Source organism: Andrena cerasifolii, chromosome 4, assembly GCF_050908995.1.
Source record: "Andrena cerasifolii isolate SP2316 chromosome 4, iyAndCera1_principal, whole genome shotgun sequence".
NCBI lineage: Eukaryota > Metazoa > Arthropoda > Insecta > Hymenoptera > Andrenidae > Andrena > Andrena cerasifolii.
In genome coordinates, this window is record NC_135121.1 from 17,122,728 (window position 1) to 17,143,761 (window position 21,034).

A 21,034-nucleotide genomic window follows, 5' to 3' on the forward strand; every position below is an offset into this window, starting at 1 on the left:
TTGTTGACATAAGTTAAACGACCCCGGCTAAAAAGTGTCTAAATATAGCTTTTATACGAAGTTTTATCGAATTCTGTGGCACGCAGTTTTATCAAAGTGTAAAGTTTGAACCCGATCGCGTGAACTACGATATTTATTTATGGACACTTTAAGTGACACAGTTGGTCAGGCCTTTGTTTAGGCCGTGGAAGTTGTATTCAGCTCGCCCAGCATTTTGAATATGTGCATCCATTAATGAAAATTTAAATTTCTGTGCTTTCCATTAGGACTCCGTGAAAATTTGTCTCGAGCCATTTTTAATTATTTCTATGTTTCTATGCAAACCAATTGTACGTCACGGATGATTAAAAATAGTTAAAGAGAAATCCAGTTTAGGCTGATTTTCACCAGGATAATTGATAACAATTTCACGGAAATCAGATGCCGAATATAAAAATCAGAATTTGCATTAGTAAATATTGGATGAGTACGAATTCAGTGATGTTACCGAGTTTGGTGGTTGGATTGTATGTGATTCCCAAAACCACCGCTCCTAAACGCAGAGGGCGCAATTAAACCTGACGTTTTTCACGAAGTCGGTATTTCAGACCGTGTGAAACCATAGACAAGGTATAGGATAGACCTATCACCACAGACGAGATATAGAATAGACCTACCATTCACTCCATTTTTCTGACACCGATCTGTGAGATTCTACATGGACTTAGGCAGGGGCTCTTTATCCAGTGTGCTAAATGCACTAATATATATATGTATATATACTATGGATTGGAGAAGCTTGAAGCGATTTACCAGTAGTTGCCACCCAAACTGTGTTACCGACCCATAGTTTGAGGTGTTGCCGGGCCGGCTGGAGAATTCTGATGGTTGAGGGAATTTCTATATGGTCCGGTGTCCGTGGAGCCCTGATTAGCTCTGCTCGCGAAACGTGTGAAGTTAATTGAACGAAACGACATGTAACGAAAAACTTTGAACCAAATAAAGCTTATTGAACTAGATTAAATTATTGAATATTAGCAGGAACTATTAAGAAACGAAACAAAAGATATTTAAAGATTGATCAAAGGTTGGAGTTTACTGTAACACGTCTGTGCTTTTACAACGTCGGTGATGAATTGCGAGGCGAAGAAACAGGCTTATTCGTACGTTCGTTCCTCCTTTTTAATCACTGCATTGTTTTCCGAGCCATAAGGAAGGAGGCGAAGACAAATTTCTAAAGTAATAAACTTCATCCTTAACTCTTTAAAGTTCGAACTTCGCGCTTTAAGAGCTTGCGCTAAACGCCGCTTGGGGGAGGCTCGCAACTCGCAACAGAGGACTGAATATAGTTGCATCTGCTCATGAACAGCGTCCAACTCAGCAACTACTCTGAAATGTGTTGAAATGCTGAAAGGTGTGTGCGTGCTTGTATACGTGGGACTTGTTTAGAGTGAGAGTTTGACATAGAAGGCCGGCGTTTGCTACGCTAGGCTTTGGCTCGGTGTGTCAGCGACTCGCGCGGATTTCTCTCCGAAAATCCGTTTCGGGGATCAAGACACTATGACGGACAAAAATGGTATTTCTTCAAAGCCCGTGCAGGCTATAAATTGCAAGATGACATTGTTTATTAGTGCTTTGCGCGTAGTAGAACCCTTTCACGTATCGTACGCCGAAAAGTATTAAAAATTGTTGTTGTTTATATAAATTTTTATGTTAAATAAATTTGTTTTGCGTTAAATAAACTTGAATAGGACAGCAAGGTTAAAAGGCGTATGTGTTCTTGTTTTGTTGTGATCCTTCTTTCTCGGTAAATTGTTACTCTAACAGAATCATTTGTAAATCGCGGGTTTCGAATGACCTAACTTTACACTTCATGAATTCTAATTCCTACCACACGCAGCGTTACAATCTGTTTCGAGGCTTCACCGGTAACGTTGCATGCGACAAAAAATGATAATGGGGTTCTAGGACCCTCCAAACCGGTGACAAAAAAATGCATTGGGTGATAGGTCTATCCTATACCTCGTCTGTGATGGAAATGGTGGAGGTTCGGAACCGTAGAATGTGCTCGCCTGTTTTAAATAAAAAGTTAGTTTATTAGCTCCCAATATTTCGTCATAATAATATTGTTACAACATCCTCCTTCGTTAAGAACACTAAGCTCTGCAAAAATGTACGCTCCTTCTTGAAAGACAGCCTATTTTCACCGAAACTTATAAAGTAAATCACAATATCCGTGGTATTAATGAAGCTGCATTCTCATCCCATTTAATTAATCCTTGAATTCTATGTGAATTTTCTTCAATATACTTCGTGGTGATTATTAGAAGGCGATACGTGTTGGGAGTATCAATAGCAAAGTTAGAAACAACTGTGTAACATTTTCGCTAATGCTACGGTATAAAAAGATATAAATACGTATAAAGTGTCCGTTCCAAATAGTCGAAATTCCCTGGAATGGAACGTTAGAGGTTTGTACATCCTTGAATTTCATAAACCTCGACCATCGAATTCTAAAACTCCGGTTCACACAAGTGGAAAGAACTGTATAAATTTCTTCCGCGATTTCTGCGTTGACTGTATATTATTCAAAGAGGTGTTATATCAGTTCGACAAATTTCTTCCCCCACGTACATACATATGTACCACTCGTAGAAGTTCGTGTTTCATGGCGAGGCAGGGTACGTACGATCCACGCGCAAGCGCACAGAACTCGTGTGACTCGAGCGCATACCGCGGATGATCTGCGAACCACTTTTACATTTCGCGCGGATTTGACGAAACGAGAGATGTTAAGTACTCTGCGAGCTCGCTAAGCTGTACAAATAGACGGGCGAGTGTATAAAATTTCGTAACACTGTAGTTGAGAAAATACGTTCGTATAAAATAGCGCCGATCGCGGGCAAGGTGTCCGCCTAAAAACTTGCGAATTCTACTTAGAATCTGATAACTCCTCCCTGACAATTTGAACGAGGAAAATCACAACTACAACGGCATTCTTCTTGTCTGAATTTGCTCGATTGGAAAAATGTTTTCGCTCCGCTTAAAATATACTCTGCGCGTATATAAAAAAAAGAAGATTTATCGTTCGCGAGCGAGGATTAGCGTTTCGGTTTTGGCGCACGCAAATGCACTGGCTTGTTGTGCAGCATGTGCTCGCATTTGGGGATGTGACGCTCGGCGGCACATTGGTTGAACTTTCGTCCGCAGTGAGGACACTGTATGTAGTCGCTGGTGTCGCTGGCTGGCGGCGGCGGCAAATCGCTGAGTTTCCCTCCCGCTGCCAAATGAGCTTGCACCTGCTTGGCAGACCTTATGGTGTTGATGAAGTCCTCGTGCTTGCGCCGCCAGTTGGTCTTCACCTCTGGTTTCTTCGATTTCTGAAACAGTGAAGACACGGCAACCATCCCATTCTTTTAGAACCAGTCCCTCGTCCTCTGCAGGGCAGCGTCGAAATTTTTTTTTTGTATTTCTTTGCTCTCACCCCTTAGAATGGTACCATTTGATAAAAAACTAGACCCTGAAAACGATTATTGTAATCGGACAAGAGGAAAGGGTGCCGACCAGGGTTAAAGTTTAGAATTCATCAATGATTTGAATTTGAAGAATTTCTCAAAAATGGTCAACCCTATCGAAATTTTGTTAAAATAATATTAGAAGAGCATTCAATTTTCTACAATGACTGTGTATACAATTTTGTCGTGCTTCCAACCATTTCTTAGATAATAGCGTTTTAATATAGAGAGATGTATAGACGCGCGCAGCGCGGACCTCTGTATATTCAAACGCTACTATGTAAAAAATAGTTGGAAGCGCGAAAAACTTATATATACAGTAATTGTAGAAAATTGAATGCTCTTTTAATATTATTTCTAATTCTAAACTTTAAGGCCTGGTCTGCACCCTTTCCTGTTGTCCGATTGCAATAATTTTCCTCAGGGATTATTTTTTTATGAAATGGAACCATATTAGGGGGTGAGAGCAAAAGAAATCGCAGGTTGGAATTAAGGGCCACCCTAGTGCCCTCCTCGTCTCGCTGATTTAGCGGATTTGAACGGAAGGTGAGGAGGATTGGCGGGAAGAGGACGAAGGGCGGCGGATTCGGGAAGCGAAATAAGGCGTACTGACCTCGGGCTTCTTACAGCTTGCTCTCCTCAAAAATGGCTCGAGTTCGGTACCCTTTACTCGGTATATCATCGCGTCGAACTGCTTCCTCTTTTTCTGGCCCGTCTTCGCGCAGATCTGCTCGTGAAGGCCCACCCGATCCTGCGCGAAACGACGCCCGCACATTTTGCAGGGAACTAGACTGTCGCTGTAAGACAGTTTAGTGACAATTGTGGATAATAGTAAAGTCGATTCGCGCTTTAAGTGTTGGGCTACTTTGGTCACACGCCGGGTGCAGAGTCCATTTTTAACCGCACTTTCATTCGTGCACACCTTAGAACGAGCTATTGTTTTAGAATCCGATCGTGTTACAATCTACGTTTCTTATCTTCTTCAAGAAGTAATGTTAATGGTAAGAAACATGTTATTCGATAGTTAGGGTGGGTCCACATGGACCCTGTATCCGCCAGGCGAGGATTAAGAAATTATGCCTACCTGTGAGGTCTGAAATCACAAATATTTTCGAGATTTTTTTTTTAAAAACTTGAAGACTTTTTAAAATAAACAGTTATTTATTCGAAAGTATATATTTTAAAGTTCTTGTAGTTTTTTTTGCAATGCGATTTCTAAATAGAGAATGGAGTTTTTTTTATTTAAGTACTTTACGGTGACCACTGTAGCAGCTTTAACCTGGTTCATCAGAAATAAACAGTTCGACGAAATTTAGTTAGTTTATTAGATTATCTAATCCTTAATCGTGGCTTTTTCATTTCCGTTGCGTAGTTTTTATTTTATAAATGAAAAATGATGAAAAATGAGAGCGATTCTGCGACGAATATCGATACGTTTGCTCTCAGAAGCCACCATTTTGTAGCAAATTAATTTTCCTGGATAATGACAGATTAAGGATTAGATAATCCAATATATTAACTAAATTCCCGCGAATTTTTTGTTCCAGATGAACCAGGCAAAAATTAGAGTGGTTACCGCAAACTACTGAAAAGAAATCGCTGTAGGGAGATCACTGAAATTTTTTTTATTTATTTATATTACTCATCGCAAAAATTACTACAAGTAGTTTAACATGTACACTTTCAAATAGATAAAGATTTGATTAAAAAAGCCTTCGAGTTTTACCCCCAAAAATTCCCGAATGTTTTTTCAGACCTCGCGGGTAGGCATAACCCCTCAAAGGGATGCTTGTGCGTTGCTCAAAGTAATTAGGAAATTAGTAAAAGTATTGCTATGTTAATTAAATTCAAAACCGACCCCCAAATACTCGAAACTGTGAGCGACGTGATGTACGTCTGTCAATGATCTCGATAAGATGGAGTTGCGGAAAGCCGTAATTGCAGCAACTCCGAATTTAAATATAAAGTGAGACGGAGAAGGTTCTTCAATGGAGAAGAATACAGATTTCCTCTGTCCGGAATATTTTCTGCGAGCTGTTGCAAACTCTGGTAGAAAGTCTCACAGAAACTTTAATAGCTTCTTTCTCCAACAGTAACCAATTAAACTACGCGATCTATTTATATTTTATATATGAACCTTTCGAGCAGAATATGTCGTTATATTATTACTAAACAGAACTTTTAGTAGCTGCCTTTTGTGCTCTCGAGTCTGGCGATGAAAATTCTTCGCGAAAGATTTACAGATTGAAAAAGCTGAGAACGCGCTCGAGGTCCTTTAATTTTCTATAAAGAGTTCACGGCGGAAACACCAATTACGCTGGAAATCCTTACGCGGCACACAAGCCTGCTCCGCCTTTGCTGGAAGCTGACCCTTTGGACGACGCTGTACCGGAAATTGGCGTCCTCGCTCTCGAAGCCATTTTACCTCTGGTAACGGAAGCCTGCATGGAACTGCCGTTGGACGTGGACGAAACCGATGACGGGGGTCGGCCAGATTGCGCGGGAGGTGTTTGCTTCTGTTTGGTACAAAGATACGATAAGATAATTCCAATTAGAAGATGAAACGGCGATCCCCGAATGTCAGTCTCGCGGGAAACACCTGCCGAGGCTACCCTTTAATTTTGCATCAGCGGAACTCGAGAATTTCGCAGAGGTAACTCTAGGTTAATCACAACACGACGAAATAGGAATCCATGGGCAATTGAATCAGGGACACCCAGGTTAATCGGTGTCAAAGAGCGGGCGACATTTTATCGCGTAAGTTCTCGTCGATACCGGCTGGTTTTACGCTCACTTCTCGCGTTCCCAACTTCGAGTCGTTTTGGAAAAATTAATAAGTAGCCGAGTGAGTGATAAGAATGTTGCATTGTATCATGGATCATTAAATTCTGCGAAGATTCTGCGATCAATGGTCCGGAATATTGTGCTAGGATGCGGGACCAGAATCAAAATTTTATTTCGCAGACTTCGCCCCTTTCTGTTATGTAAAATTATGAGTTAAGTAATTTCTTTGCCATTTAAATACAAGATCTATTATCAAAGTGCAACACGAGACTGTCAGGTAGCTTTCAAGTTTCAACCCCTTTAAAATAAAGGTGCTTTAGTCCTAGAGTACGTTTATTAATATTCATTAAGAATTACGCGACTATTTATTCAATAGCCTTCATGTTCTAATGACCAGCAGCTACTCACTTCGGTGGATTGCTTTCTTAATAACGGCTTCTTAGGTGGACCGTCGTTTTCCTTCGACGGCTGCTCATCGAACTCGATGACAAAAGCGTCGCTCTTCTTCGTCGTAGGCGAGTCGTTATCGTATTTCGTTTCGGCAGTTTGGTCTCGTAAATGCAGACCATTCTCGAGAATAGCGCCATCGACGACATCCGTCGATTTTCTCGTACTCGTCGCAGTAGACGTCGTCGCCGTCTTCCTGTTTCCAATTGGCTCTGTGCCTTTCATAGGCACCGGTCGTTTCGACGGTTTTGTATCTTGAACTTTGAAGTCGGTCGAGGGACGCTACAATAAAAGATGCACTAGTTCAGAACCCTCCGCAAAATTATCGTAGCAGCTTTGCATTTAAATCGCGCTACACCGTTTCGCCGCGATAGCGAATAATCAATTTAATTTCTTACGTTGCGATACGAAATGGTGCACGTAGATGCACTTCGAATTTAATTTCTCAGACGTTTCACTTGTACGAGCCGAATGAAAGTAAATAGTATATGTTTTTGCGTTTTGGTTTGAATTTAAACGTTTCAGGTAGGGAGTCGATTACTTTTTTTTAATCGATTTTATTTCATTTAATCAGAAATGGACTAAAAACTAAAAGATAATTCTTTTATCGTTGTACAATTACGATGGTGATATTTCACTTTAAATAAAATCGTGGTGCAGGATATTTCATAACAGGTTACGAATCAATTTAATGCACAATCAAGCGTCGAAATGAGCGATGAAATATCCCACCCCACGAATTTAATTAAAGTGACATATCACCATCGTAATTGCAGTACAAGAAAATAATTATTTGTTAAATAAAATCGTTTAACTTAATTTTTTTTATATATATTTTTAATAAAATAGATCCTATTTTAGAAAGTGGATTTGTTTTACACAGTATTTTCTATGAAAGGCTTGCTTCTGTATATATGTTTGATATCGAGATAAAATTTCGAGGCCTTTTCACGCGAGACATTTCTAAGGATCAGGACTGGTATTTCAGAGGTATTCGTTTGACAGAGGCATAGCTGACTTAAAAAAGGTTCAGATAGGAAACATCTGAATATATAAAACATAAGTCACCTTGACTTTTCAAATCAAAGTACAAGTTTGGTGACAATCTCCTAATCCAGAAAACAGTAATTTCCATTCAAGAAACTGGAGACAATCTTGATAGTTTCAAAACTGCTAAACAATACAGAAGATCATAGTGCAATAGGGGGGTTTCTTGTGTAACAGCCTCCGAAATTTATGATCTTTTTTGGAAGAAACTATTGTCAATATTCCATTAAACGCTTTTAGGATATAAGGAGGCATATTTAAATATGTAGATTTTTTTCACGTCGTTCCTTTTTATTATTTATTAATTATTTTCATCTGATTGCAAAAAGAAGAAAATTTTCTTAAAGTTAAATAATTCACCTAGAACTGGACCTAAAATTTTAATTTTAGTTTTTCTTTATAATACTTTTTTCGTCGATTTAAAGAATAATATGAAAAATTTGTCTAAAGAAAGAACTTACTTTTTCTTTCAAACGCTATAAATCTTTCATATTTCATTTTTTTTTCCTTTAAAGTAGACCAATCCCAGCGTAAACTATCTAGCTTTAAGAAACTTCTATTTTTTTGCAATCAGATGACTGTGATAGGTGCTACACGTCCCGCCAACAGGAGTTATGTCGTCGAAGAGGTGGACAAGATTCCACAATAATTAATAATTAATAAGAAGGATCGACATAAAAAAAATATTTTCTGCAAGTTAAAAGATGCCTCCTTAAATCCCCCAAAAATATAATCCAATATGAGGAACAGTTTATTAAAAAAAAATTCTTACACATCAGTTACTTTTGGGGTTAGACAAGAATCTACCCTTAAGAAATCGTAGAAATTTTGAGAACCAAGGAACAAAATCATGAGCCGTTTTCAGTAGCTTTCAATGGTCAACTGATATTGTCTCTACAAAGGCACCTCTTTATCCACAAAAACGCTAAACTTTTTCTTACTGTTAGAAGCAACATTTTTAACTCTACATTCGTATAATCCTGCTCACCCTCGTCACGGTGTCTGGGCTTTTCGATGGCGACGAAGGGACGTTCCTCCTCGGACGGCCGCTGATTTCCGTCGCCTTCGTCGAATCCGGACTCGGGCTCTTCGTGACCCTGAAGGAACGCGTTGCACACTTTACAGACCTCTCCGAATCCCCCGAAGCCTCGCTCCTCCCGCTAAGACTCTCTGATCGCTTCGACAGGGATAACCCTTTCCTATTCCCAACGCGATCCTCGCTGCTAGCTCGGCGTTGAACCGGGCTCGAACATCTCGAGGCATCGCTTGCAATCGCTGACTTCAACGACGACGACGCTTCCGTCGCCCGGCGACGGCAACTTTTGCTCCCGATGGATTTACGAATATCCTCGATCGATCTCAACCGTTTCACAAGTACAGAACGATTCGAGCCCGACGCACCTGTTGGCGCTTTACCCTCTTTCCCTTTGTCCGCCCTTTTCACGTGTTTCACGAATCTCGTCGCGGCCCTCGCGGGATCCGCCGTTTCGCTTTTACGTCCCTTTTTACGGGGCGAAAGATGCTCCGTGGTCCGCATCGACTCGAGGCTGCACCCCGATCTCGTGCCTCCGGTTTTGGTTCCCTGCGTCGAGCCGAGGTCTGGAAAGAGCTTTCTCCTGCACGCTGGTGATTTAGACCTCGCCGTGATTCGAGCGATCTCGATCGAGTCCCTAGCCTTTGCTAATTTCTTCCGACCTCCAGTTTCCTGGGTTCTCGAGGCCCCCGGGGAAGCAGCCGCGGTCTCAGCCGCCGTCGATGCTTTCTTCGAAGTCCCCCTCGATAGTTTGTTCTCGGGGCTTGGAGGAACATTTACATCTGCCTGGTCGAGTGCTTTCAGAGAGATCGCTCTTGAATCATCCGCCGAGCCTGCAACCCCGCGCGATTCCACCTCCGCTCGTCTTTTCTCTGTCATCGATCCTCTGTCTTCGCTTCGCCCCGACGTGCTTCGAGCAGACACCACGCCGGCTTCCGTGCCAATAGAATCGAAACGTCTGAGTGCCGACTCCACTGAATCTGTTCTTTCATAATCCTTGCTCGCGAAACTTATACTCCCCGTCGCTGACGCGATGGATTCGCTTTTCTTCCCTTCGGTTTCACTCTCGGAAGTGTTCCTCGTCTCGCGCTTCTCAGCGACCACGTTCGAAGCCACTGTTTTACATACTTCTCCCCGCGCCTCGTTCCTCTCAAACTGCGATCCCTTCACGATCCTTCGAACCAGTTCTATGGATCGTAAAATTTCAGCCTGCTTATGAGGCGTGGGCGATCTGCGTTGCTTCTTTGACTCTCCAAAAATCGGGCTGGCAGTTTTCCTTCCAGATCGCGGAGCTTTGGCCCCGTTCCCTTGGCCCGTGGTAATTTCCCTTAATCCGCGTTTCAAACTACTAGAGACCGACTTGTTCGTCGAGGAAGGGCTGCTGCTGCAGGAGCGCTCGGTGCTCGACGCGTTTCCCTTCGCACCGATGGCAGTTTCTTCAGCTACCCTGCTGGAACCCGTGGTCCTTCTCGACCCCAAGACTCGATCTGTTGCCTGGCGGTCCTTTCTCGGTGGCTCGAAGATACTCGACTCGAAAAGGGATACCCTCTTTTTGCCAGATTTGCGCACGGGATACGTGAACAAATTCTCCGTGCTCGACTTCTTCCTGGAATCTCGCGGCGCCTTGCCGAGAGATTTCGAGTAAGTGCTTCGAAGCTGGCCTCGTTGAAGTCTCTCCTGTTTTATGTATTGATCGTGCATCGTGATCTCTTGGGTTCCAACGTCCACCCTCGTGGAACTTTTCGGAGTGGATTCTGGGGCGAGAAGTTCGAGCGCTGGGGTTGTCGGTGTCGTCGCTCTTTTGTCGACGCTTCTGTGCGCCCTGAGCTCTTCCGCTTCATCCACTTTCGATCCGTGTTTCAATTCTACGCGCCTGATGCTTCCTCCTGCGCTTTCGAATGCGTTCCTTCGCGATTCCTTTGCCACCCTCGCCGAAGCGTAGTCGCTCCTACTTCCGCCTTTTTGCCGGTTTATAATGTCGCGGATCAGCCTGGTGGATCGTAGGACATTGTTGGACCCTCTGCGAGCGGCTGCTTCGCTGTCTTCAGGTGGAGAGAAGTCAGGGCTTTTTGATGATCTGCCTGGAGCTTGGACACTTGTGGAGCTAGTTGGTCTGGATGGAGGACTTTTCGGACGGCTGTTCGTCGAGTCTTTTGTCGATTTGGGTTTGAGGCTTACAGTCGTGGCAGATTTCTCTGATTCGTAGCAGAAAAATTCCGGGGTTCCACTCCTGGTGTCCACGATCTTTTGTGATCCTCGCGACGGCTCACGGCTGATATTTCTACGAATATTAGGAATTATTTCAACATCTTCGGGCAGATTGAAACTAACAGGGCTTTTTGGTGATCCGCCTGGAGGATGGACACTTGTAGAGCTAGTTGGTCTCGATGGAGGACCTTCGGAACCTTTGGAGTCTTTCCTCGATTTCGGTTTGAAACTTACAGTAGTGGCAGATTTATCTGACTCGTAGCAGAAAAATTCTGGAGTTCCACTTCTGCTATCTCCCATTTTCATTGATCCAGGTGACGACCCTCGACTGCTACTTTTGCCAACGCCCGCAGTTACTTCAGTGTCCTTAGCCACAGTGAAGTTGCCAGAGGTTTTTGATGATTTACATTTCACGTTCATCGATTGGACGTTCGCGGAATTACTCGATTTCGTTCGAGGATTTTTAGATCGTTCGTTAATCGAGTGTTTCGGGGACTTGGGTTTCACAGTCGTAGCAGATCTTTCCGTCTCGTAACAAAAGAATTCTGCGGGTCCATTTTTGCTGTCCACGATGTTCTGCGATCTAGGCGATGACAGTTGGACGGTTCTCTTCGCTAGGCCGGGGGTTTTCATGTCCTTCAGCGACACTGGAGACGAACCACGAGACAAATCAGTGCTTCTACCGGTTTCCGCCGATAGAATGCTGTCCCCTGTACCAGCACCCGCGTTTCTGGAAGCTCTTTCGCATTGCTCGGAGAAGAATCGCGATACGGAGCTTCGTATATTGTATTTAGAGCTTTCCTTCGCGTCTTCCTCAGACACGCGCCTGCTTGACTCTGCAATTCTGCTCGAAAGAGTTACGTCAGATTTATTCATGGAGGGTCCAGGAGTTCCAGTCTTCTTCTTAGACTTCGCAGAGTCTGTTCTGGGTTTTGTTATTGTCTCGGGCGTCACCAGCATAATGGTAGAGGATCTGTTAGAATCTGTGAGGAAGAACTGAGGGCTCGTATTGGCTTTTCTTAAAATTCTTTTCGTAGAATCTGGCGATTTGCTTTTAGGAGCGTGGATGCTGGAAGCCTCTCGCTTTCGGGACACGACTCTTGGACTGTCGCTGCGATTTTGGGCTATTTTCTCTGTACGTTCTGGGGATTTGGAAGTGAATTTAGCACCGTGGTGCATCTTTGCGGCTGGCTTCTCAGATTCTCGATCGAGGAACCTGGGACTTGCACTGCGTTCTTTAGTTAGTCTATCGAAAACATTGGGCGACCCACTTCGAACTGGTTTAGTGTTGATTTTGTCCTGAACCTTTTTGTGAATTAGCATCTCATTTTTTATACTTTCCGGGGAGGAAGTTCTACCGGACTTGAGATGCCTATCTACAGTGTCTGTACCCATAGTTGCAGCAGATTTGTCAGATTTCTTTCGTATATTTTGGCGAAGCTCTGTAAACGTAGCTCTAGCCCCCCTTGGTTCTATTTTCACCACTGTGCGTTTAACACCTTTCGAAAAATCTGGAGAAAATTTCCCTGCAGTTTTCGCGTCAATTGCGTAAGTAGTAGCAGACTTCTCAGACTCCTTGCAGAAGAATTTCGGACTTGCACTTCGTCGTCCTCTATTTTCTGAAAAACCAGGGGACAATTTTCCAGCAGCTTTTGAATCAATTGCATAAGTAGTGGCAGACTTCTCAGACTCCTTGCAGAAGAATTTCGGACTTGCACTTCGTCGTCCTCTATCTTCTGAAAAATCAGGTGACAATTTTCCAGCAGCTTTTGAATCAATTGCGTAAGTAGTGGCAGACTTCCCAGACTCCTTGCAGAAGAATTTTGGACTGTCGCTCCTTCGCCTGGGATTCCTTTCAGAGTCTGACATCATTGTTTCCCCTCTCTGAGGGCTTTTCTTTCTGGTATCCAACCCTTTCTGCAAAACCTTTCGCGTCCTATTCTTGACAGCTTCGTTCCCTCTACGAAATCACAACCAATGTATAGCAATTCCCAACTCAAGATAAGAATACAAGCTCTGGCGTCCTTATCTGGTATCCCCCTTCAACTTCGTCTTCCTATCCTCTTCCTCATTATACATATCGCGTGTTAATCTTGCCATAGAGTTGCGGTTAGAGGGCACAAATAGACAGAATGGATCGGCAAGAGATAAATGATTTTCGCGTAGGTATGACTCCCCCTCGCAGCGGGATTAAGATCATTGAGCAGGAGAAAGCTGGGACGTTCTGTTGGCCTTCTTCTCTTCGTTTTGTTAGGTTGGTTACGAAGGAGCGCTTCAAGCGTCGCGAAAAGCCACCGTACTTCTCCGCTGATTTGCCCGAAAAGCTACGAGATTTCCCGGGGACGATTGATAAGTTCCCGGCGGCTTATCCTCCCCTCCGCTGGATGACGCTTCGTGCTTCGGCGAGGGGCTGTTATGCTGATGGCGCGTTTAATGTCCTTTCGCCTGATTATCCTCTCGCTGATAGCGGTTAGGCAGACGCGATTCGGAGCGACCATCCTGCTCTCGTTGCGAGGAATCGAAGACGCTGCGCCTCTGTGCCGGAAGCGCGTCGTTTAGGTGCTCCTTCGAGGGCGTCCGCTTCCGGGGGTGGGCTCGTGTATTGTTAGGCTACTACGGCTGCGTAGGTTTAAACGATTCGGTGCCTAGTCAGCGATTGCAATTATGCAACGAGAAATTAATCGGCGGGGGATGAAAGCAGCTGACGGATTGTTAGCGCTGATTGCCAATTAGCGGGCGGAGAATTTGCGATTTGTCAAGGCTCGATGCGATAATCGGGGCCGATAATCTACTTGCGTTTAGAGGCATCCCTGATCCCTACGGCCAGCCGAGTAAAACAATTCGTTCGGGCTTTATTCGAGAGATCGTTCCGACACGTGCCACGTTTGAGCGATTAATGTGTAATCAGTGGGTGTTCAACTGTGTACTTAGTAGATGCTTTGAGCCACTTCGGTGTTTTATTAGGGGAAGTTTTTTAAGGGGTTATGCCTAGTCAGCTTTCAAGAAAGAACGCGGTTTTCGGGAATTTTTTGTGGAATATCTACTGTATATTTTTGTACAATTATTCGCTTATTTTAAGAGTACATATATGCAGCAACTCTCAGTAATGTTGTTGTAGAAAGACATTAAAAATAAACGAATAACAGCCATTCTCGCGGAAGATGTTTTTATATCGGTGAGCAAGATATTTCGGAAACCGCTTTATCGATTGGCCTAAGCTTTTGCTTCTTTTATATACCAAAGACTAGTGGATGAACGAAGGATTTTTTATTTTAACAAAAACTCTATTTTTAATTATCGAAAAACGAACAATTCAGACATCTAAAAAGCGTGGGTTTGCGTTAAACGGCCGCTATTTTGTCAAACATCAACTTTCTTAAATAACCTTCGTTCATCTACTGAATTCAATTATATATTAACAGAGTATTTTTGAATTTTTAATTTTAGATGATCCGCCTCAGAGAAAACTTGTTCACCGCACAGAGCTGTTATCAAAACAGCTTCCGCGAGAATGGCTGTCATTCGTTTATTTTTTAAGGTTTTTCTATAACAAAATTGCTGAAAGTTTCTCCATGTATGTACTTTTAAAATGAGCGAATAGTTGTAAAAAAAATATACAGTAGATATTCCACAAAAAATTCCCGAATACCACGTCCTTTCTCAGAAGCTGACTAGGCATAACCCCTTGAAACGCAACTTTCCCAAACCGAAAATTCTGATTTTAACTTTACTTTCCTTTTGGTAGTGTGATAGTCACATAAAAAGCTGCACAGTTCACATATTTAAATTTTTATTATATCTCGCAGCGTTACAAAGTTATATTAAAAAAAAAATTGAAAAAACGCAGTAGGTTTAAGGGCTGATTTCACCCCTATCAGAGTGAATTTCCGCAGACGAAAAAAATTGCTCCTTGCACGCTCTAATATGCTCCAGATTCACACGAAGTTTCATTAAAATCAGAATTTTTGGGGTGGGAACGTTTCCTCGTTAGTTTTTGTTGCGACTTCGTTGGCATCTTGGATGAGAATCTACGAGAGGGATTTTATACAATTGTGGATAAGTGAATCTGAGTGTGGCGGTGTCACAACGATTATCTACAAAATCCGAACAAACTTTTACCCAATCTAATATATATATCAGATGAACAGGATATTTTGAAAGATTTTATGATGAAAATATCTATGAAATATTGCGAAAAGAACAGAGAAATGGTTATCACAACTGACGCGTGTATCTACTATATTACAAAATGCTTTTTCTATATTTTATTCATATAGTATATATCTAATTATATCTCACGACATTCTGTGCATTATCATTCGTGTTTTCTTATTGTCCACATACCTGGAAGTGGGCTTCGCCGGGAACGCTGGGTCGGATCGTTTCTTCGGACCGCTGATCGTGCTTGAATTCTTCGTAATGCTGTTGCTGCGCCTCGCGTTCGCATTTTTGAAGCGTTCCAGTCGAACCTCCGCTTGCGATACCTTCTTGGCACCGCTCTGTTTCGGAAGCTTGTCAGGGACATCCACCATGAAGTCATCCGGGAATTGTACGCTCTCGAGGTCGTTTTTAACACGGTGCTTCAGCGTCTCGTCGTACTCCATCAAGTGAAGTTTCGCCATCATGCGGTTCCTCTGTATCGTGTCTTCGTTCAGAACCTCCCTGCCACGCGTCTTCTCGCGTGCCATGTATACCGTTAGATAAATTTCAATTTTCCGCGAAAACAATTTAATTACTAATTACTTAATCACTAAAAAAAGAAATTCTTAACACGATTCATTCCTAAATTTCAGATCCCAGGGATAATAAATTTCAAGAATGTCAAACTTTTGTTTCTAAAAAAAGGGCAAACTTGCGACTTGTTTTCGTTACTTTCATCGCACGGCTTCACGCACAAATACCATAATACTCAGATTTCTATTTCCCCGCGATCTGAATCGCGGTTATTTAAAAGCATTTACTCCCTGAAATCTCGGTTCGGTAGTTCGAGATCGTACTAAGCAGACGTTCCATTAGTTGCGTCATCTCGTTACGTGAGAGAAGGAAATGTCGAGTAACGAATCACCTCGTCTCGATGGTTCCCATTCGAGTACTGCGCGACGTGGTTCTCGTTCCCAAACTCGTCATCGTCCGTGTGCTGCTCTCCAGAAGGGCCAAACGATTCTCGAGTGACCTCCTCGTGATAGGAGACGACCGGTTTGCCGCCGTTTAAATTGCTGTTCACGTCGGACCGGGCCACTCGTTTCACAGTCACGGACTGCCGGTTCACCGTCAAATTTCCGTTCCTCTGCGCCCCGTTTCCGTTCGTTTGCTTCCGCGGTTTGTTCTCCAGCGGCTCCAGCGGGTAGCTCCTGTCGATGCCCTTCACGGTGGTCTGTCGCCTCTCGTCGAACATCTGCCTCACCTTGGTAGCCGGAGCAGGTGTAGTTTTGGCGATTACTCAAGCTTATCTACTATTAGGAGGTTCGGTAGGTGCTTAAGCATCTTGCAGCGTGGAGGATATGTTTATAAGCATTGCTTGGAAATCTTGTTAGGGGTATGGTCGTGGGAATAGAACAGTTTTCATAGCGTGATCTTGGAGTTTAAGTCTCGTTAAGGGTCTACTTTTCAGTGCTGCACTGTAATTTTGGATAATCGCAATGTACAGTGTGCGGGGGAACGCGGAAGGTCTTAAGTGAGATTCAGCGAAACAGATTTCAGTCGCAGGAAATTAATAGATACCTAGATCTGTTTTAGTCTGTGTACGTTCTTTCGAGAAGACCCAGGCAACGGGTTAAACATAACAGTATATCCCGAAAACAAGTTCAATCCACATTATCTTGATGCTCTCCTCATTCACCGGTGTACAGTGCCGGAGAAAAATATTGGGACACCCTTTAAAATAGAATAACTTTTTTAAAATCGATCCAAACGACTTGAGCTTTTTTGAGAGGCTAGAATGATTAGTTTACTAAGTAGGAAACGTATTTCGACGTTTTGAAAATAAATTACAACTGGTCGGAAGGGCAAAAAAATTGGCGAGGGTCGTTTTTTCAACTTTTTTATCTGAGTCTGTAATGACAATTTAAGAAATGCCTTTTATTTTATTTTACTTCATTATATGGATTACTTATTTTATATACAGAGGTTTACAAAGTATTGTAAGGAAATAAATGTATGGAATGTTATTCAGACGCTGTGTTAGTCTATGACTGAAGTAAGTGGAAATCCAAAAAAGTTCAGTTTGTCAGTATAGGCTTTAGCTAACTTGCACACCCTACTTAGTAACCGAAATGGCGTGATAAAAAGAGGTAGAATATAATTTGGGCTTAAACAGAGGAAAGCTCCTGACTCGTCTTTCAGATGCATTTAAATTAGTCCGCTGGAGAAGTTGTGGGCAGTCTATTTGTCCATGCAATAATTCGAAAAGAAAGACCAAGTCTGAAACCGCCCTCCTGCTCTTCAAGCTGTACATCCCCAATCGCGTCATAATTGGCTTATAGTTATGGTTGTCAAAAGACATCGGTTCCCCAATTTTGTACGCAACATACCGGAGGAATTTGTGTTCTACTTTTTCGAGTTGGATATTTATTGAAGCGAGGTGACCAGATTAAGGAAGCGAATTCCAAATGAGGGAGGACAAGGGGAAAATAGAGAATTCTGAGCGTATGGACACTTTTGAAGTCAGCCGAAACCGAAAGAAAAATAATCGACGAAATGCAGTGCCGTGTCAAATATAACCCCAAGGTCACCCCTTTTGTAAAATTTCATCGAAAGCTTTTATTCTGTTTTAAAGGCTGTCTCAATATGTACTTTTGTCCGGCACTGTAACTTCGCATTTCAAGAGACTGGTTTCAACCGAACTTGAAGTTACCAATTCCCATTGCGGTCAAGGTTGGCGAAACTATTTCTTCCATCATAATCATTCTACATTCTACTGTGAATTCTACTGACATTCTACTGAATTTTCACTAAAATTCCCCAACATTTCCCATCGATTTGACAAGGTCCACCCGTTTGCTGAAATCTAATCACATTTCCAATTACTACGAAAATGATAAATGAAAAAGAGTCGCACTCGTGCAACTAGGTAGGGGGAATGCAAAAGCTGTGAATTGCGGCTTGGGAGCACAGTGCGGCCATTGCGCCATTCAAGAAAGCGTAGCGTGAAACCGCGTTACGGCAAGTTATAGCGTTTCCACGCGAAGAATCGCTCACCTTTCCACCCTGCGAGGTCGAGGTTGCGTGGCTGCTGGTCGAAGTTCTTGTGACAGTGTGCTGGCTGATGGAGGAGCCATGACTCGAGCCGTTGGATCCGGCGCTGCCTCGTTGCACCACCTGATAAGCCCTCTGCTGTTGCTGGTCGTAGAGCTGCAGCAACTTCTGCTCCTTCTCCTGCAGCTGCTTTTGCTGGAAGCGGGCCTGCGACAGGCGCGTATAATTGTTCTTAATTTTCATCATGTCTTGATGACGCGAGCAAGCTGTCTTCCCAGTGAACCCTTTCGAGCTTGTTCTTTTTCACGCGTAACAACTCAGCGTTGGTGTTTGGAAAATGAAAGGAGGAAACGTGGCGAAGTCTTGGAGCTCGGTTTTGTTACACCTCGATGGCTTTTAATTAGGACGTGTGCAGGGATTGGGAATAATTTGGGTGGTGAATTATTTGTGAACTCCCTTTGAACGAATCATGATAATTAGGGGTTGATCATTGGGGATGCAGGTGTTTTAGATCTCCTTTAAACTTCTTTTGAATAATACGGAACAAATAATTAAGAGTCTTCTCTTTAGTAGCTCAAGAACAAAGGCTCACACTTAGTTGAATAAAAACTTAGGATCAATTTTCCGCACTTTGAATCAATAAAGGTCCACTCGAAAGTTCCAAGCTGTCTACTTTGTGGCTTCTTAAAAATTCCCAAACACAATTCTCCCGTTAGAGTAATTAAAAGAGTCGGTAGAAAGGTAGGAAATACATTAACGGAGCACACACACACAAACACAAGGTTTTTATTCGAATCGATGGATCTGTGGATGGTTTAGAGGACCATCTTTCGTGGAAATAATTAAACAAAGGCCGTGATTCACGAGTGGAGTTAACGACAGCTGGCCTACGACTCCTGCTTAACCGCGGCTCGTACCACGGTGGTTGCACTGTGTAACTTGCACGCGCTATAGTGCAGTTGCGAGCGATGCATACGCGGGGCCACCGTGCAATCTCATCGATTCCTTTTAACCTACATGCGAAGGGGTTAGTAAACCCGTTACCAAGGGCTAAAGCATATCGTTTGACATGGTGATACGGTTATGCTTGCCATTTTTCGTCTACTATGGCGCTAATTAAATAGGGAACCCATCGATTAATTCCGCGTGCAATCGTGAAAGTTTTTCGCCAGACTAATTGTAAGAGCACCTTTTGTTTTGGATACTTTTGTGGCTCGCAACTGATTTAAGCTAGTTCCGTTTTTGTTAATTGAATATACAGTGGCGGATGAAAGAAAGTTTACAACATTTAAATTCGTATAACTTTTTTAGAATTGGTCTAAACGACATGAGGCTTTTTTTAGCAGCTAGAAGGATTAGTTTGCTAAGTGTCGTGTTTCATCGTTTTGAAAAACAATGCAATTGGTCGGAATAGCAAAAAAAATAGTAAATGTCTTTTTTTAATTTTTTTTTGTGAGCCTGTAATGAAAATTCAAAAAATTCGTTTGTTTATCCTGCGGTCTTTAAGCGTTTATAGCTCAGAAATTTTAGGCATGTATACTTACTTCAATCTAGAAACGTTTTTTTTGAATTTTCATTACAGGCTCATAAAGCAAAGTTTAAAAAACGACATTTACTATTTTTTTTGCTATTCCAAATACGCCACTTAGCAAACTAATCCCTCTAGTTTCGCAAAATAACTCATGTCGTTTGGACCAATTCTAAACAAGTTATGCAATTTTAAAAGTTGTAGAAATGCTAATTACGAGGCACAGAAGTGTCTCCAGTGAAAGAGCTGAAGGAGGTACGTGTCTTACTTTCATAAAATAAAGATATGGGAGCAGGATTGGTGTTATTACACAGTGATACCAAAGTTCCACTTTTCAATTTTACATAATCATTTCGGCTGACGAAAGTGAGGCCCCGCCAATGTTCTGTTAATTATGAGTTTTAAAAAAGTAAATCGCCCTTTGGTGAATTATTCACTTTATCAGCAGAGTTCCATGCAAAACAGAAAGGCAGTGAGATGATTAAAGGTGGAAAACATAGAAGATGCAAATCGGAAAGAGGATAAATTAATTAAGAGATAGGGCTAATTAAATTATTTCAACATTGCCCCGTTGAATATCTCTTAAGAGTGAATTAATTAATGAATGCTTTGATATAGTAAAGGGCTGAAACAAGTTGCATTCAATTTTATATTTGCCTGATTTTCAAACAGAAGATTCTAATTAAAACGGAAATTGCACCGCATAAAAAACCTGCGCCACACACTGCGCCCTTGCGCGTAATCAGAGTCATTAAAAGAATTTGTATTCTCCTCTGAATAAACCGGAAATATAGCATCGCGTTCCATGCACCTTTAAATTAAATTCATGTCCCGATATTTATATTTCATTCTCTCACAATTGCGCACCCTGTATCGAGTCAACCTTCTACAACATTCTAATTGATATACGATTTATTCAATCCAATGAAACACAACACCTCAACTAAAAAAATTAATTAGGACATCGATTCTCTGTCACGGGATTAAACGCCGAATCGTATAAAATATTCAAGACGAGTACATCGGGGTGTACGTCCAGTTGCATAATCGAGACGACGCTCATTGATCGATTCTCGGCCTTGTATGACGATTATAGCCAACGTAAATTAGCTTGTAAAAATTTCAGACCCAAGCAAGCTCACCAGCATCGTACCCAGCGGGTACGAATTAGTCTAGTAAATTATAAACGCTATCGGCAATCTATGTCAGCAGTGCACTTTACTGATTGCAAAAATTTTGCCTACTGCAAGGCGCGCCGTAAGATTCGCGCCATTTGCTGCCTTCAGCGGCTTCTATGGC

At 42.5% G+C, this 21,034-nt stretch overlaps 1 protein-coding gene across 4 annotated transcripts in view; it reads right to left on the minus strand.

Moving 5' to 3' along the window:
• Positions 1-2,054: 2,054 nt before the first annotated feature.
• The window catches only part of LOC143368571 (uncharacterized), a 53,269-nt gene continuing 34,289 nt past the window's right edge, over positions 2,055-21,034 (minus strand). For all 4 annotated transcript variants that reach the window (XM_076811430.1, XM_076811429.1, XM_076811431.1 and 1 more), the window contains 8 exons: positions 18,211-18,414; positions 16,079-16,417; positions 15,358-15,686; positions 8,761-12,973; positions 6,687-7,007; positions 5,826-6,010; positions 4,108-4,291; positions 2,055-3,359 (listed from right to left, as the gene is read on the minus strand). In XM_076811430.1, the coding sequence (XP_076667545.1) occupies positions 3,081-3,359; positions 4,108-4,291; positions 5,826-6,010; positions 6,687-7,007; positions 8,761-12,973; positions 15,358-15,686; positions 16,079-16,417; positions 18,211-18,414 (6,054 nt within the window). In that variant the 3' untranslated portion in view covers positions 2,055-3,080. The remainder of the gene's footprint in view (positions 3,360-4,107; positions 4,292-5,825; positions 6,011-6,686; positions 7,008-8,760; positions 12,974-15,357; positions 15,687-16,078; positions 16,418-18,210; positions 18,415-21,034) is intronic.